Raw genomic sequence first — 17,499 nt, 5'->3', positions numbered from 1 at the left:
GTTGCTACATCATACCAAGGTCAATCTAAGTGGTTATTTGACAACAGTAACCAACAGCAGGTATTTAGAGGCAGATACAAGAGTAAGATGCAGAGATCATGGTGCTTTTGTATTGGAACCATCAATCCTTTTTCACCATGCCAGTACTGGTATTTCTGGATATCTGTCACATCCCTTCTCAGGTACTCCCTTCTCAGCCTGAAAGATTTTAGTCTGCTAGCTTGGTTTGAGCCATGATCATCTATTCTTATATTTGTGCAATTCTTTAAAACTGTTTTCAAGATCAGAAAGCAGAATTTTTCCACATTAGGTAAGGACAAAGTGCACAATAGATTATGCATCTAATTTTGGGTTTTTTTTTTTCTCCTTTACATGATAATTCCTAATATTCTATTTACTTTTTAACTGCACAAGAATATTGAGTTTATGTTTTCATATAGAGAGGTCTTATAATTCCAAGACCTTCTTCAAAAGTAGCTGTAATTAACTTGGAGCCTTGCTTTCTCCTGCCTGTATTTATGCTTATCCTTTTAGTACTCAGAATCACACTCTCAGGCTTTTCTGCAACTCTTTGAATGTTTAGTAATTCTTTGAAAGAACAGAGACCAAGCAAATATGGTCCATTTATGATGGAACCATGACTGAGCTTGATCCTATCACACAAGTGAAAGTTCAAGGAACCCCGGAGCCTGTGAAATGGATCCGTGCAGTCCCAGGCTGATAAAAATTGTTGAAGTTTGTCCACTATCATTGGACAGAAGCTGGGTCTTTAGATAAGCTCAGCTGCTAAACTCCTTGCAAAACACAATGCTATGCTCCCTTTTCTCTAGAAACTGAGGGTTACTTGTTTCCTCTGTTATTTTCAGTCCCTCATTCCTGATTAACACAACTGAGAAATCAGTCAGGATCAAACAGCAACAGCACATCCTGCTTGGCAGTAATTGGCCTCACAACCAGGCTGCTGTGCAAGCACCAGCAGCAAAGCAGCTTCACAGCAAAAGGAATGATCTCTGACTTCATGCTGCACTTTGCTTTCCTTGTGGCCTCTGACACAATGGATCCCAAAGTACAGTTAATCCAGCTCAATGGCACGCAGTAGGAGCAGATGGATCAGCACAGCCTGGTTCCTCCAGCAGAGCAAGCAGTCAGGTTCTTGCCTCAGAGGACTCTCAGCCATGGGATCCTGTAGGGAATAACACCTTTTCTCCCTTTCTTCTGGAACTGCTAAATACCACTATGGGCAATAACACTCAGGTTACTTTCTGCTTTGTCTGTCATTGATGGTTAAACACAGTGACACCTGAAAGATTAAATAAAGCTGACTCTGAGCAAGACCAGGACTTGCTGCTATCACCAAATAACTGTGAGCAAACCTTCTACTTGGCTTTCATTTTCATACCTCTCTGGACTTCGCTACACTGGTCTCAGGACTCAGGAAGCTCTCTTCCTCAGTCAAAAACTGCTTGAGACCATTGCTTTAAGCCATGCACAGACAGAAATTATTATAAATTGGATAAAAGATTCTGCTAACTTCCCCTTTGAAATTCACGCTCCAGGCAATTCTGTCTGTGGCAAAGGAGAAAGAATTAAAGCTGAAAAATAAAAAGTCTGTGAAGCATGAAACCTTTTCTGAACATATATTAAGATGGAAATCTAAAGATAATAGATGCAGAACTGAAGGTTGATCTGTGTAGTCTGGGGATCATCCAAAAGCACTGCTTATCTTTCTGTTAGTTTAGGGATACTTCACTGGGATATCCATATTCCCCAATGGAAGGCATAGGAATGATGTTTTATCTTTTCTGGATTCTTAAATGGAGATGTATATATGGATGTAGAAAACACCAAACAATGTGCACGAATAATGTGATTTTTAAGATAAAAGTTTGGTAATTGATCACTAGAGCAGAACTTAAATATTTCATGTAATATGTGGTCTCTAAATACTGACACAAGTAACATTGTTTTACATGTGAGCTGGAGAATACACTGTAGAAACAATCCTAATACGTGAGGTATGGAAATGATGACTGGGACTTTCCTAGTTCTTGTTTCTGTGATACAGTGGAATACAGCTGCTAGCAATCAGATACCCCTGGTAATGTAATACATTTGAGATACTAATTAGATATTCCATGTGTGCTCTTGATTTGCCTCAGATGACAGTAGAAGTTGGGGATGTAAGATCTGTTGTTTTGGATTATCATTGTAATGATATTGCTACCCTTCCTTTAATAGATAAATTAAACAACTTGTTTACTTAAGTAATGATTTAACTAGTTTAGAGTGAACCATTCTGTTTTTGAAGGAGGAGTTAGGCAAGTTTCATCCTTACTGTTAAATGTAGAAAAGCAAATACTACAAATGAGCTTAAATAAAATCTGCAATGAAGTCTACCTTGGAACAAGGGCCAGAACATAACTGAGGGATGAGAGGGGCAGAGAGCCAGGCTATTCCCCATGTCAGGACAAAAGGCACAAACTGAAATATGGGGAATTCTGTTTTGATGTAAGAAAAGCTCTTTCTTGCTCTGAGGGTCATCAACCCCCTGAGCAGGTTGCCATGAGAAGTTGTGAGATCTCCATCCTTGGAGATACTCAGAGGCCAACTGGACAAGGACACGAGCAACTTGCTATACTTTAACTTGCTCAAAGTTAAAGGGAGTGAGGGATGGACTAAGGTCTGTCCTAATCCTACCTATCCTGTGATTTGGTTTCTGTCACAAACTTGTCCTGCTTGCCTTGGTTAGGTTCTGCAGCAGAAGTGGGCTGCTCTTGGGGAGGTCACTGCCTCTTGGCACCCAGCTCCTATTCCTTTCTGGAAAAGCTTCTTGTCCAGGAGCAACTTTCTTGCTCCTGACAGCTTTACTCAGAAGGAAGAAAATCCTTTTCTTCAGAAGTGGAAGAAAATAATGTTCAGAAAGTTTTTTCTTCCCTGCCCTGTTACTTTTTCATGAGCTTCTGCACAGAACTAGAGGATTTTTAACACCTGTTTTAACTCAAGTTGGATGTGGAAGATGAGATCAAGTGTTTTAGGAGCAGCTGAGAGTGGGGGTCTGTGCCAGACTGTTGGGTCTGGAAGGTGAGGCAGGGAAGCTTTTCTGGCATGATGCTTTTCTGACAGGTTTATGGTGATGTAGCTTCGCTTTTGGGCAACCTTTCTGTTTCTTTTCATCCTTGTGAGTGAGATTTTAAGTGGACCCTAATAGTCTAGAAGAAGGTAATAAATAACAAGATTGTAACACCCTCTTAACAGAACAGCCAGTTATGTAGAAAAGTGAGAAAAGTGCATAAAGATATGTCATGTGAGAACAGATGAAAGCAGAAGAAAAACAGACTGATAGCCTGTGACAGTCACCTGAAAAGTGTTGGTTTTTTCCTCTCAGGGCATTAAGGGTGCAGGTTTAGTCTTAATTCCTACTTTCAGTCCATTTTTCATTCAAATGTAAAAAAAAAAATAAATTATAATTAAAACCAAAACCAAACCAACAACCCTAAAAACCACAAGGAGCTAGAAACATAGAAACAAAACTTAATTTACCCAAATCCTCTTGTTTTACTACTAGTCCAGAATCTATACATGAACAGGTAAAGATGGCTTCAAGAGAAACTGGTATTCAGTGTAATTTAGAGCAGCACAACATTTTTATCATCTTTATTTACTTTTAGATGCTCACAGTGGCCTTCTTGAGATGTCATTCCACCAACACAGCATTACTAAATTGCAAGTTTTGGTCATCTTATGGCCCTTACCTGTCTGTTCTGTCAGATTCTGTAGTGACACAGAGGAACTAACTTTTTTGGTCACATTATGCCTCATGGGATTACCTTATGCTAATGTCCTCTTCAGCCACTAATTAAGGCAGATAAAAAATGGGAACTTTGATCCCTATCTGTTCTATTGTACTCCTTTCCCTTCCCTACATCATCTACATCTCTACATCAAATAATGATGTTGTTTCCAAAAGAATGGTAGTTCCAATATATGCTGAGGTGTGGTGATCTGAACATGGGGAAGGAGGTTACAGCAGAAGCTCGGTTGTATGGAATTTAAGGTTTGGACATGGATACTAAACCAGCAACCTCCATTTTAGTTGTGTTTACTGCAGCTGAATTTCTCATATACAGAGATAGGGATGTAGTGTGATGGCCATGTACAGGGAATGAAGGATCTTGATTTTCTGCCAGGATATTCTGGTATGGGAACACCTTTACAACTAATTGCACAGCCTGAATTCTCAGTAGGTCACTGTCAAAGCAGAGGGAATATTTAAATAGAAAAAGCAAGGGTATGTTCTTCTCTTTGGTGTGCACACTTATGTACCTTATGGACAAGTGCACTATTTAAGAGTTTTGGAAATCAAAGAGGAAGAAAATTCCTCTGGCATGATGCAAAACTATCTCTAAAAAGCAATTTTTAAAATATGCTGGAAGTATTAGTTATTGCTGGTTATTTCTGCTGAATGAAGGACCTGACTCGGTATGTATAGTTTGAAAACATGTCTGGGACATTAACTGAACCCCCTTGAAAACTGGGTAAGAATAACCAAATTTCATTATATCTGCAAAATCTGTTGTTATTGAAGAGAATTTTCCCAAGGTGAAGGGAGTACATTTAAGTACAGTGTCTGCCTGCATACTGTGAGCAGGACACGGCATGAATGGAACGAAGCTTCGTCAGGGGATGTTCAGGTTGGACATTAAGGCAAAGGTTCTTCTCTGAGAAGAGGGTGGTCAGGCACTGGAACAGGTTGCCCAGAGAAGTGGTCACAGCACCAAGCCTGTCAGGAGTTCAAGGAGTCTGGACATATTTTTTTAGTCATATGGTTTAGTTTTAGGTTGTCCTGTGAGGAGCAGGGAGCTGGACCTAGTGGTCCTTATGAGTCTCACAACTAGATGTATTCTGTGATTTTTAGAACTATCTCCTGCTTTTACCCTGAAATCCACGTTCCTTTGTCCAACACAGTATAAATCAGGTTGTTAACCTCCACCAAGGGATCATTCTACTTACATGTGTATATCAGTGTATGGGTTGCCAAGGGAAAGAATGGGGCAGAACAAATACAAGTTATTATTCAATATTAATGACCTTACCTACTGTGTGCAAAATGTTTAATTAAAATGTGTACAGTGATGGTGCCCCCTGCCCATAAAACATATGTTGTCATTAATGAGGGCCACAATAGCTGAACCTAATATGCCTTGAGGCTGCAGCTCCATGACATGGACTAGGGGAAGCCATTTACTGTCATTTTACTTGGTGAACATAGAAATATGTTTGGATTGAAGTAGGCCCTATCTTAAGATATATTTATATTGGATATATTTTTGGTATAAATATTTGCTTTTGCCATGCCAATGTGCAGGGTAGAGAAAAGAATGAGTTGATGTTATAGGTTACTGTTGTAGTGTGGTTCATTATTACATTGCCTTCTCATTTCTCTTGTTTTGTGAGCTAGACTCTGCTACTACATTGAGAGTTGTTATGCTGTGTTTGGTAAACACCTTTAAACAATGCTTTTTTTAATGGTGTTATCTATAGGAAAACATGGTAAGATGGCTTGCAATGCTGTCTGTTGTCCTTTCTAGGTTCTCTGTATTTTTCTGCATGTTTCAGGGCACCTTCTGACTAGCTAACCTTCTGTCTTAAATAACTGTTCATCTCCCTGACAACAAACTTTGCAGTGCAGACGCATTAGAAAAAGCGTCTGACTTATTTGTTCCATTTTTGGGACCTGCAAAATCCAAACAAAAGCATCACTTTGTATTCTATTTCAACCTCAGGAGTAGGTACGAGCGTTTCTCTCCTGCTTTCCCCTCTCCCCAGCCGGGGAGCTGCCTGCCGGGCAGGGTCAGCAAAGGGCGGGTTACAGCCGGAGCCATTCGTCACCACGAATTGCTCGAAGAAAACCCAGAGGATAAAACCTACGAACAGGTGTTCTCTTCTGAACGCCGGACATAAACTGGGACCATTTTGAACTGTCCTGGAGATGGCAGCATTGAGCAATTTATTTCTCAGCCTTGGCTTGCCACACCGCTTTCCTACTTAGGAGGTAAAGTTATGCGTACGGTACATTGCAGCCCTGTGAGCTGCAGATCACGTTGAAGATTCGGTTTAATTTGGCACATAATGACTCGGGGGGATACAGTTAACCGCTGGGCACCAACACGGGAAGGACTCTTCCCAGGACCCTTCCTCGGCCACCCTGCCCAAGCCATGGCGGCAGGGCCAGGCCTCCCGCTCCCCCCCGGCTCTTTATTCGGGGAACGGCTGCGCTGGCACCGCAAGGACGCGCCGCTTCGGGCCACGTCTCAGCCGGAAGCGGTTCCCGAGAAACGGAACGAGCACGGGGATGGCGGGCAGGCAGGCCCAGCGGCACCTCGCCGGCCCCGGGAACCACCCCACGGCCGGGCCGGCAGCCGCGGCTCTCCCGCTCCCCTCTCGAGGGCCCGCTCCAGCGGCGAGCGCGCCCGGCTGCCTCGCCCTGAGGGGCGGTGGTTTAAGAGCGGCGGCTCCGCGGCGGGGCCCCCTCCGCTGTGTGGCACCGCGGTGGCAAGGGCTGCGAGAAGGCGGGAGGGAGGCGGTGTCCGGGCTGGCCGCGGCGAGAACCGCCACGCTGCAGAGGCTGCCGGCAGCGAGGATAAATAACACGGCGCTGAATGGCGTCTACGCCTCCGTTCTACGCGCTGCGCCTCAGCCCAGCCGGGCACCGCCCCCCGCCGCCGCCGCCGTGACGGACAGGCAGCGGCACCAATGGGGGCGCGGCCCCCGGCGGGCGGTGCGGCGCGGGGCCCGGCCCGGCCCGGCGGTGGCGGCCCCCGCGGCCGCGCTGAATGAGGGCAGGGAGGGAGGGCGGGGAGCGCCGGGGCGGGCCGCGGGGCCGCGGCGCTGGGCTGGCCGGGAGCCTGGCGGCGGCGGCGACGACGGCGGCTCCGGGGATGGTCCACGCACTGGCGCCGTCACGTGTTGTTCTCCTTGGAGTGAGCCGGAGCCGCGGCGGGCGGAGGGGGCAGGACTGGCGAGCGCAGCCCCCGCTGCCTGTTTTGGTGCGGGGCGCCGGGAAACTCCGTGAAGAAGCCGGCGGGGAACGAGTCGCCGCGGCGGTGCCCGCTCCCCCGCCGACCTGGGGTACGGGAGGGGGCCACGCTGCCGGCCGCTGAGGCGCTGCCGCCTGGAATGAAGAGGAGGAGGAAGAGAGGATGTTCCTTCGGCGCTCGGGCTGCTTCCCCTCCCCTCCCGCCGCTGCCGGGCTGCGCCGCGTGTGAAGCGGCACTTTCTCTGCCTAACGAGATGGGACTGAATGGGGTCGCCAGCCGCCTCCGCACGCCCGAGCGGGAGAAGCAGCAGGCTCAGCACTGATATTTGGGGAAGGGGGGGAGGTTGTGTTGTGGGCGGCTTTTTTTTTTTTTTCCCCCTTTATTTTTTAATTTTTTTTTTTTTTTTTTTTTTTTTTTTTTGGAGGGGGAATAGTGGGGGGGATACCAGCGTGTATTTTTTCGGTGCAAACCCCGGACTTTGCAAAAAAAATCTCCGCCCCAAAGAGGATATTTATTCTGCAACAGAAATCGCTACTTGCGGAGGCAAACTTGAGACGGGGAAGGGGTGCGGGGAGCGGAGGAGGGGACCCCCGCCCCGCTCCCGGCCCGGCCGAGCCTGGCCCCTGCAAGGGAAGATGCGTTTCTCTTTTCCGGAGGCTGCTCTTGGGACGAGACTTTCGCCTGGACTGATCGGGACTGGACTTTTTAAGGACGTGCTTACCCATCTAAGGGCGATCTGGGCATAAACAGCAACGCAAACTCTGATTTGGTGCTGGAAGCTGCCTCTGCTACTGAACAGCTGCTCGCACCCTGCTTCTGTCCCTCCCCGTCCTGTTCTCAGAAGAGGAATCCTGAGCTATTTTGCTTCTTTTATTATTTTATTTTTTTTTAAATTGTTGTTGCATGAAATTTATTTTAGGTGCTTGTCTCTTTGGGCTGGCTCAGCTGTGCTGGGGTGTTGCGGTCAGCTAGCTGCAGTAACAGCTCCATTGCCTCTCGTCATGGCTAGCCCCACAGATAATAACGAGGGCTTCTTCTCAGATGTCAGAAAGGTGGGTTACTTGCGCAAACCCAAGAGCATGCATAAACGCTTTTTCGTGCTGAGGGCAGCCAGCGAGTCTGGACCTGCCCGGCTGGAGTATTACGAGAATGAGAAGAAATGGAGACACAAGTCAGGGGCTCCCAAGCGCTCCATCCCACTAGAAAGCTGCTTCAACATCAACAAACGGGCTGACTCCAAGAACAAGCACCTGGTGGCCCTCTACACCAAGGACGAGCACTTTGCCATTGCAGCTGACAGTGAGCCTGAACAGGAAAGCTGGTACCAGGCTCTGCTGCAGTTGCACAACAGGGCAAAGGGCCACCACCACCTCCATCACCATCACCACCACCACCACAGCGACGTTACTTTTGGAGGCAGTAATGTGGCACTGGGTGAAGCAGGTGAGGACAGCTATGGTGAAGTAGCCCCTGGCCCAGCTTTTAAGGAAGTTTGGCAAGTAATTCTGAAGCCTAAGGGCCTAGGCCAGACAAAGAACCTGATTGGCATCTACCGCCTGTGCCTGACTAACAAGACCATCAGCTTTGTGAAGCTGAATTCAGATGCGGCTGCTGTGGTGCTGCAGCTGCTCAACATCCGCCGCTGTGGTCACTCCGAGAACTTCTTCTTCATTGAGGTGGGACGCTCGGCTGTCACTGGGCCTGGTGAGTTCTGGATGCAAGTAGATGACTCGGTGGTGGCACAGAACATGCATGAAACCATCTTGGAGGCCATGCGAGCAATGAGCGAGGAATTCCGACCCCGCAGCAAGAGCCAATCCTCCTCAAACTGTTCCAACCCTATCTCTGTGCCACTTCGCAGCCGGCACCACGTCAACAACCCTCCACCCAGCCAAGTGGGGCTCAGTCGCCGATCCAGGACTGAAAGCGTCACGGCCACCTCTCCTGCCGGGGGTGGAGGTACAGGTGGCAAACCCAGCTCTTTCCGGGTTCGTGCATCAAGCGATGGGGAAGGCACGATGTCAAGGCCTGCCTCTGTGGATGGTAGCCCCGTTAGCCCCAGCACCAACCGGACCCACTCACATAGACACCGTGGCAATTCCAGGCTACATCCTCCACTCAATCACAGCCGGTCTATCCCAATGCCTTCCTCGCGCTGCTCTCCTTCAGCCACCAGTCCAGTCAGCTTGTCGTCCAGCAGCACCAGTGGCCACGGCTCCACCTCAGACTGCCTGTTTCCACGAAGGTCTAGTGCTTCAGTTTCTGGCTCCCCTAGCGATGGTGGATTTATTTCTTCTGATGAGTACGGTTCCAGCCCATGTGACTTCCGCAGCTCTTTTCGCAGTGTGACACCAGATTCATTGGGACACACCCCACCAGCTCGGGGTGATGAAGAACTCAACTACATTTGCATGGGGGGTAAGGCCACCTCCTCTTGCTGCAGCCTGGCAGCCCCCAATGGCCACTTCGTCCCACGCAGCTGCCACCCGCAGCAGCAGCCCCGCTATCCTGGTACACCAGGCTGTCCTCGAGGCGGCAGCGAGGAGGTTGCTGACTTGGAGAAGGCATTCAGGAAACGGACTCACTCTGCAGGTACTTCACCCACCATCTCCCACCAGAAGACACCCTCACAATCCTCAGTGGCGTCCATTGAGGAGTACACAGAGATGTTGCCTTCTTATCCCTGTGGAAGCAGCCGGATGCCCTCCTACCGTCACCTGGCCTTTGTACCCACACACTCCTACCCAGAGGAGTGCCTGGAGATGCACCACCTGGACAGTGGCCACCATCGGACCAACTCCGCCCCACACACAGATGATGGCTACATGCCCATGTCACCAGGTGTAGCCCCTGTCCCCAGTGGTGGGGGCCCCTCCAAGGGTGGTGACTATATGCCCATGAGTCCTAAGAGTGTGTCAGCCCCCCAGCAGATAATCAACCCTGGCAGGGGGGGCCGCCACCCTCCAGCCACAGTGGATTCCAATGGCTACATGATGATGTCCCCCAGCGGCAGCTACTCCCCTGACAACGGCTCTGCGGGCTATGGCAAGATCTGGACAAATGGCGCTGGCCACCACCCTAAGCTCTCAGTGGAGAGCAACGAAGGAAAGCTCCCCTGCAGTGGCAGCGACTACATCAACATGTCTCCAGCCAGCGGCTCCACCACCAGCACCCCGCCTGACTGCTACTTCGGGGGCCCGGGGCAGCCGGGCGTTGAGGAGGCTGCTGCGGTGGGACACCACAAACCCATCTACTCTTACTTCTCGCTGCCGCGCTCCTTCAAGCACGTGCACCGGCGGGGCGGCAGCGGGCTGGCGGGACCCGGCGACGAGGGCAGCCCCCAGACCCGCCTGGCCCTCGGCTCCAGCCGCCTCCTCTACGCCGCCGAGGACTCGTCCTCCTCCACAAGCAGCGACAGCTTGGGCGGCGGTGGCGGCCCGGAGGCCGGACCCCCGCCCCAGGCGCAGCCCCCGCGCAAGGTGGACACCGCCGTGCAAACCAAGGGCCGCCTGGCGCGACCCACGCGCCTGTCGCTGGGCGGCCCCAAGGCCAGCACCCTGCCGCGGGCCCGGGAGCAGCCCCCTCTCCTCCTGCCCCCGGAGCCCAAGAGCCCCGGCGAGTACGTCAACATCGAGTTCATCGCTGGCGAGAAGCCGGCCTTCCCCTCCGCCGTCCTGGGGCTGAGCTTGCCGCCGCCGCCAGGCAACGAGGGCGCGGAGGAGTACATGAACATGGAGCTGGGGCCGCCGCGGGCCCCCTGCCCCGCTGGCTTCGCCGCCACGCGGTCGGCCTCAACCGCCCGGCCCGGCCGAGGCGCGGCTCCCGGCGGCCGGGACTACGTAACGATGCAGCTGGGGGGCGCCGCCGCCGGGGGCTCCTGCTCGGACTGTGCCGACAGCCCTTCCCCCTGCTCGCCCGCCCTCCTGCTCAGCTACGCCGACGTGCGGGCGGGCCGCTCCGTCGCCGAGAAGCCCCCGCCGGTGGCGCCGGCGGCGACGACGACAGCTTCTCCGGAGCTGCCACGGCCGCCGGCCGAGCTGTCGGCGGCTCCCCCGCGCTCCTCCTCCCTGCTCGGGGGTCCCGGCGCGGGCAGCGCCTTCACCCGCGTTAGCCTCAGCCCCGGCCGCAACCAGAGCGCCAAGGTGATCCGCGCTGACCCGCAGGGCGGCCGGCGGCGGCACAGCTCCGAGACCTTCTCTTCCACACCTACCGCTGCCCGCGGAGCTGCGGGCGGCGGTGGGCCTGGGGCTCCCTTCCCCTGCGGCGGCGCGGGAGGCGCCGAGGAGGTGAAGCGGCACAGCTCGGCCTCCTTCGAGAACGTTTGGCTGCGGCCCGCCTCGGGGGAGGCGGCCAGTGCCCCCGCTGCCCGCCGGGAGCCGGGGGTCGCGCCCGCTCCGGAGAATGGGCTCAACTACATTGACCTGGATTTGGTGAAGGACTTCAGCCACCGCCGCCGCCACCACCACCTCTACCCGCCCGCCGAGGGCTCCGCTCTGCCCGGGGGGAAGCAGCTGCCGCCACCTAAGCCCCCAGGGCAGCCTCGTGGGAGCGGCCACTCCAGCGACGACTTGAGCGCGTATGCCAGCATCAGCTTCCAGAAGCGAGAGGAGATGTAGGAGGCGGGCGCCCGCCGGGGACGGTGAGCTGAGGCCGGGGTGGGGGGGGAGTTGCGACTCCGATCAGGGGGCTGATCGGCCCTCGGCCCCTCTGGGAGAGGAGAGGGCTGGGGGGGGGTCCCGGGGCGGCTCGCTGTGATTGCTTTCCGTGGGTACCTGGTGCGGCGTTCTCCTCCTGGGTGGTGGGGATTCGGGAGGTGCCCGGTGGCCGTGATACGTGAGATTGGTTTCGTTGTGGGTTTTGGCCTTAATATCTGTAGAGTGTGTTAGTGGCAAAAGCATCCGGGAGCTGAGCATCCCTGAGGGGGACCCAGCTGCTGGCCCTCCCCTGCACGGCCCGGGGGGGTTCTTTCCAAATGGGTGCTCCTGTTCAGGCAGGAACATCTTTGCTTACCGTGTTGCCACATTACTTTTCAGAATTGAGTGTGTGTAGGGGGAGAAGAAAAGCGAGTGAACTATAACACAGCACTGGAAATAGGCAACACCTACGGTCATCCTGGTTTGTTCCCTGATCACTCTGGTGGCAACCATGCCAGCTCTGGCTTTCCCATGTGCAAAACATGTGTAATGGCATCTACGTCACTGGACTGCGATGTGTGTTAATTCAGTTTTGCTTAAAAGGTTATTTGCATTTGAGAACAGGCATAAGAGCCTTCAGAACCTATCTGTCACTTGTGCCTCAGCTGATAGTAAGCCTGGCTGTCCCATGCTTGCAGCAGTGTTGCAAACTGCATGAGAAATTACCTGATGTGATTCTCTTTTCCTTGAAGCTTTTATTTTGGGAAAAACTTCTCCCAGGCTGTTGCACATGTGCATTCCAGGAGTGTAAGATGAGTAGGAGCATTGTTGCGAGCAGTGTGGTGTTGCTGCTAGGTCTTGTTCAGAACTCGTTCAATGGATCTTGTTCAGAACTCACAAAATACAGTGCACCTGAGTGAATCGTTTCCAGAAAGGTGAAGACTGTTTTGGTGCAGATGAGTACCAGTAGATAGCTACCCAGTTAATCTTGTTGTGACACTTGATTTTAGCAGTTTTATACACAGCAATCAGAGTAGTTATAGAATCATAGAATCACAGAATTGGCCAGGTTGGAAGAGACCTCAGAGATCATCAAGTCCAACCCTTGATCCACTCCCCCCGTGGTTCCCAGCCCATGGCACTCAGTGCCACATCCAGGCTCTTTGGAAAGATCTCCAGACACGGAGAATCCACTCCTTCCCTGGGCAGCCCATTCCAATGCCTGATCACCCTCTCCAGAAAGAAATTCTTTCTCATCTCCAACCTAAACCTCCCCTGGCACAACTTGAGACCCTGCCCTCTTGTCTTGCTGAGAGTTGCCTGGGAAAAGAGCCCAACCCCCCCCTGGCTCCAACCTCCTTTCAGAGAGTTGTAGAGAGTGATGAGGTCTCCCCTGAGCCTCCTCTTCTCTGGGCTAAACACCCCCAGCTCCCTCAGCCCAATGATTATGCGTTATGAATATGTGCAGTGAATTAGAAGGTGAATCTCATACCACTGCTTACATTGTAAGTGTAATAAACTTTTGTTTATTACAAAACAAAGTATTGCTTGTTTGCTTCAGTTGAGGCAATGCTGAGGACTGGTCGTGGTGAAATGCCTGGTATCATATGTTCACAATGTTTACATGTTTTCCATCCCTGCTATCTGAACAAAAGCAAAGCAATCTCTTTATATTTGCTCAGCACTTTCTGATGTTGCCTTTTAGGGCATTGCAATATTAGGCATTAGTCTTGTGTGACCTGTGGATACCAGATTCATTTCAGAGGCTGAGGTAAGGTTTAAGATCACTGCAGATATTGCAGGGCTGGTTCAAATGGTAGCTGGTAGGAGATGATGATTTTTGGGGATATCTGACAGGAGCATGGTGCCTGTCACAGTATGTGCTCTGTGACCAGGCTTACACTGCCACACCTTTTCCCTCCTGGGATGTTTTTGGAAGAGCCTGTCTGGTTTGTCTTTGAGATGCCTCTTCCTTACTCTGGGAATCAGTGTCTGTCTAGGGCAGAGTTGGTCATGTGAATTCTTCAGAAGGGGATTTTCAACAGAGGATGCAACACGTTGTTCTATAAGCTGCATTTCTAGGAACCACACTTTTTTTCCCCATCTGTTTGTGTGCTAAGACTGGGGGAGCAAATATGAGAAAATGTTTTGTCAGCATGTGAATAAATAATAAATGTGTGCAAGAGTATGAGAATGCATGTCTGGGGAGCATGAGGGGGAGCAATGGCATAACTGTTTGGGTTTTTTTCCAAACGTACTGTTTACTTTTGCTTTAGACAACTTATTTAATTGATCTTGTTTGTCAACTTTAAAATAAAAGCTGTGGTGGTAGTTAGCTGCTGTGATTATGTTGTTCAGTAGAGGATCAGGACATGGGATTTCTGGTGTAAGAAAATGCTGAGAAGTATTATGCAGTTGTTTTTCAGAGCAGCATCGTGAAAGATAGTGAGACTAATAGCGTAATTGTTGTTTTAAGTCAATTCTTATTTCCCAAAATTAGGAATTGACTGAGCAAGTTCACCTTCTTCTATGGAGCAGAGGCAGAGTAGGGCTATAATCATATGGGGAATTTGTAGCCCTTGCTGGTCCCTTTCCCTTCCCACTATAAAGCTGTTCTAGTTGCTTAAAGCTTTCTCAGACATTATCCCCTTGGACTCTTGTTTCCCAAGCTAGATTTGTTGTCATAGGCTGAAACTTTGCTCACAAAATTCAGCCCAACAAGCTCATCTGTTACAGAATGTGTTAAGGAAAAAAGTAACAACATTTCGTCCATGTGAAACCATTTTTACATCTGTTTTTTTGACACATCCTGATACCTTTTTTGCTTCGGAGGTGGAAGTTAGGTTTGGCAAGGGAATTGGCCCATGTAGGTTATACCTTACGCCATTCTTGAGAAAATCTGCCTGGAGGTGAGTGATTTACAGGCCTGGAAAGTCTGTTTGCACATGCCTGAAAAAGTTGTTGAGCACCTTCAACTAACCCGATTTCCTCAAAGCTCCATGTGCACTGAGGGTGCCTCAGTTCCCTGAAGCTCTCCATGCCCTTTGCAGCAAGCAGCCCCTCGGGCTGTGCTGCCCCAGCCCCGTGTTCCTCATGGGAAGGGAGGTTGGGAGGCTGCCAGTGTTGCTTCTCCTGTTGGTGTCCAAGCAAGGTGGGAGAGGAAGGACAGGCTGTTTGCTGGTATGGAGCAGAGTACATCAGGAGCTGGGAAGGGAGGGGTGAACCTGCAGGTAGCAGAACAAGGGATCATTAACTCTCCTTTATTTGCTGTCCATCTCTTTTCTGGCTTATTTACACTGTTTATCTCAGAAGTGTCAAAGGGACTGCACATGCTCTTCTCATTTTTTACTCCTCTACACAGAGGAGCTTTTGGCCCAGAGGCCAAAACTATCTGGATAACCTGTTTTATCCATCCTGGAGTTTTCTGTTGTTCTATACTACAAGACAGGGACCCCAGATGTTGGCCATTTGTCTCCTGAAGTTATTGTTGCTGCTTTTCTTCAATCTAGCTAACTCTTCTTTCCTGCTCCCCTGCCCTACCCCCAGCCACCTCCATATTTTTCAGGCATTACATTCTGAAGTATTTTTAACCTCTTTCAGCTGTACTTATTTCTCCTAATGTTAAAGATATTGGCTAAAATAATCACATTGTTTTCCAAATTTAATTTTAAAACATTTCTTTTGCACCCACAGCATTCCTCCAGTACTCTCCAGCCCCACTGCTTTCCCTGACATATTCCTGGCTGTTTCCTACCAGCTGGCCCTGCCCTGTGTTTTTGAGCTTTCTTTCTTCATCCTGGTAAAAAGTGCAGCAGTTTTAGTGCAGTCCTGCTTGCTTTCCTGCCCAAACACTTCCCTCTGCCTTGGAGAATTTGGTGCTGGTGTGTGTGCCTACCTTAGCCCACAAGTCTTGGGTGATGGGCTCTTTTGTTGAGTGGGTTCTGATGCTCTACCTGGGAGGTTTCATTGCTGCAGTGGCCAAATGATGCTGGGAAACAGCAGTCTGTGACAGGGAGAGAGTGAGGCCAGAGCTAGAAGAGCAGTGGTGCTGTAAGGCATTTTCCTCCTGCTCAGAGTTTTGCATGCCCAGATGAGTTGTGGATATGCTGTGGCTCCTGCTGTTGGGGTTGCTGTGAGAAGGTTCCTAGAATGAGCAGCGTTTTGAAGATGAACCACTGATAGGTTGTGTTCTGAAAAGAGAGTAAAAAAAATATTCCAGAAAGGAAACTGTTAGCTGTGGAGAAACAGGAAAGGTTGTAGTAGGATAGTAGCATGAATCCAGGTATGTGGCTTTGATCTCTGAAGCTTCAAAGCAAAGCCATTATTTCTCTGCCTCATTTCCATTTTGTTGATGAGCCTGAGAACTTGTGAAATTGAGTGCTAATAACACTGAATAGAATATGTGTAGTGTGAGCAAGTGGTGACTTGGCTTGCTCACAGCTTTAATGATGCCTGTTTTACCCAGTGCTTGGGTGGTTTGGGTTGTTTTGGTGATGTAAGAAATGCACCATGGCATCTGTGCAGTGGTTATGCCTTTTGTCTGCTTCCAGTTAAAGCACTTGTAAGGGGAAGAGCTAAATATCTGTTTGGGTCTTGTGAAAATACACAATGGTAAACAGAAAATTACTGGTGTAGTTCTTGTATAGTATACCTGGACTTTAGTTTGCTTCTTTGTTTTGTGTGGGTTTTTTGGGACAGTGCATGCTTTTCTAAATTAAATTTCTTCAGTAGTTTTCAACAGTTGGTTTTGTTTCCTCAGGTTAAAAACTTAAGGTGGAATCGAAACACAGCACATAGTAAACAAAATCTGTACAATTAAATTAAGGGGTTTTTTTGAGAAGTTGTTTCCAGAACAGAAAGAACAGAAGTTACTGTAGTTTTGAGTTGGTAGCAAGGTAAATAGCAGTAAGTTATGAGTTTTCCATGCTTTATGGGTATTACTTCAGACAAACAGTGCATTTCTTATTGTATGCATGCACCACAAGCTTTTCCCCATACATAATTACTTGCCAAAATTGAGTTTGTGTCTCCACATACTTGAGTATTTGCAGTTGTCCTGTTTAACAAGACCACAGGCTTACAACTGGTTTTAGATTTTTGGGGACTTGGGGGGGATTTTTTTCTAAATTACACAGTAGGTCAGTTCCTCCACTCTAGTCAAATTGTAATATTGATTGTTCCCCACCTGCACCTTGATTTTACTGACAGGTTTCTTGGGACTTTTCTATTTTGTTTTTCTGGCTTAAGAATTTGAAATGTATGACTTATAAACCAATTCATTTGATTATGAAGTACTATCTGGAGTTCTATAGCACAAATGTTTCATATGCAAGTCTGTGCTTAAATTGGTTTCTGAATGTGGTTTAAATGTGACTATGAAATGGGACATTGCAGGACAAGGATGACTTTCATTTTTAAGTAGCAACTGTGGGGAGATCAGATGTTTCTTTAGCTGACATTCGTAAATAGAGAATTACAACTCTCAAATAAAATGCAGCAAGCAGCTGTGAAGCTGGAATGTTACTTGACTTACATCTTCAGCATGTTACCTTGTTTCAGGAATGCTTTAGAGCAGCTGAAATGTTGGTATTCATTAGGACTGTACAGTTTTCATGACTTCATACGTGAGTGCAAGTACTGAAAGCACAAGTACTTGAATGCTCTTTTCAACAGGTTGCAGTAACTGATTAGGAGTTTGTTTATAGAGGTGGTTTTTTTACACTTTATTGAAGCTCTGCAGGTGGATCTGTGTAAATAAAATCACTGGTTAACATAAGCTTTAAAGATACTCTTTGCCAAAACTAATTTAATACTAGATTTAACCTGTG

At 49.2% G+C, this 17,499-nt stretch overlaps 1 protein-coding gene across 1 annotated transcript in view; it reads left to right on the top strand.

Moving 5' to 3' along the window:
- Positions 1 to 7,469: 7,469 nt before the first annotated feature.
- The window catches only part of IRS1 (insulin receptor substrate 1), a 53,692-nt gene continuing 43,662 nt past the window's right edge, over positions 7,470 to 17,499 (top strand). Inside the window, exon 1 of the mRNA XM_030456228.1 lies at positions 7,470 to 11,676. Coding sequence (XP_030312088.1) covers positions 8,039 to 11,653 — 3,615 coding nt within the window. The 5' untranslated portion in view covers positions 7,470 to 8,038 and the 3' untranslated portion in view covers positions 11,654 to 11,676. The remainder of the gene's footprint in view (positions 11,677 to 17,499) is intronic.

This window comes from Calypte anna, chromosome 9 (assembly GCF_003957555.1).
Source record: "Calypte anna isolate BGI_N300 chromosome 9, bCalAnn1_v1.p, whole genome shotgun sequence".
Classification (NCBI taxonomy): domain Eukaryota; kingdom Metazoa; phylum Chordata; class Aves; order Apodiformes; family Trochilidae; genus Calypte; species Calypte anna.
Note: the sequence above shows the minus strand (reverse complement) of the source record. Positions and strands in the feature narration are given on the sequence as shown.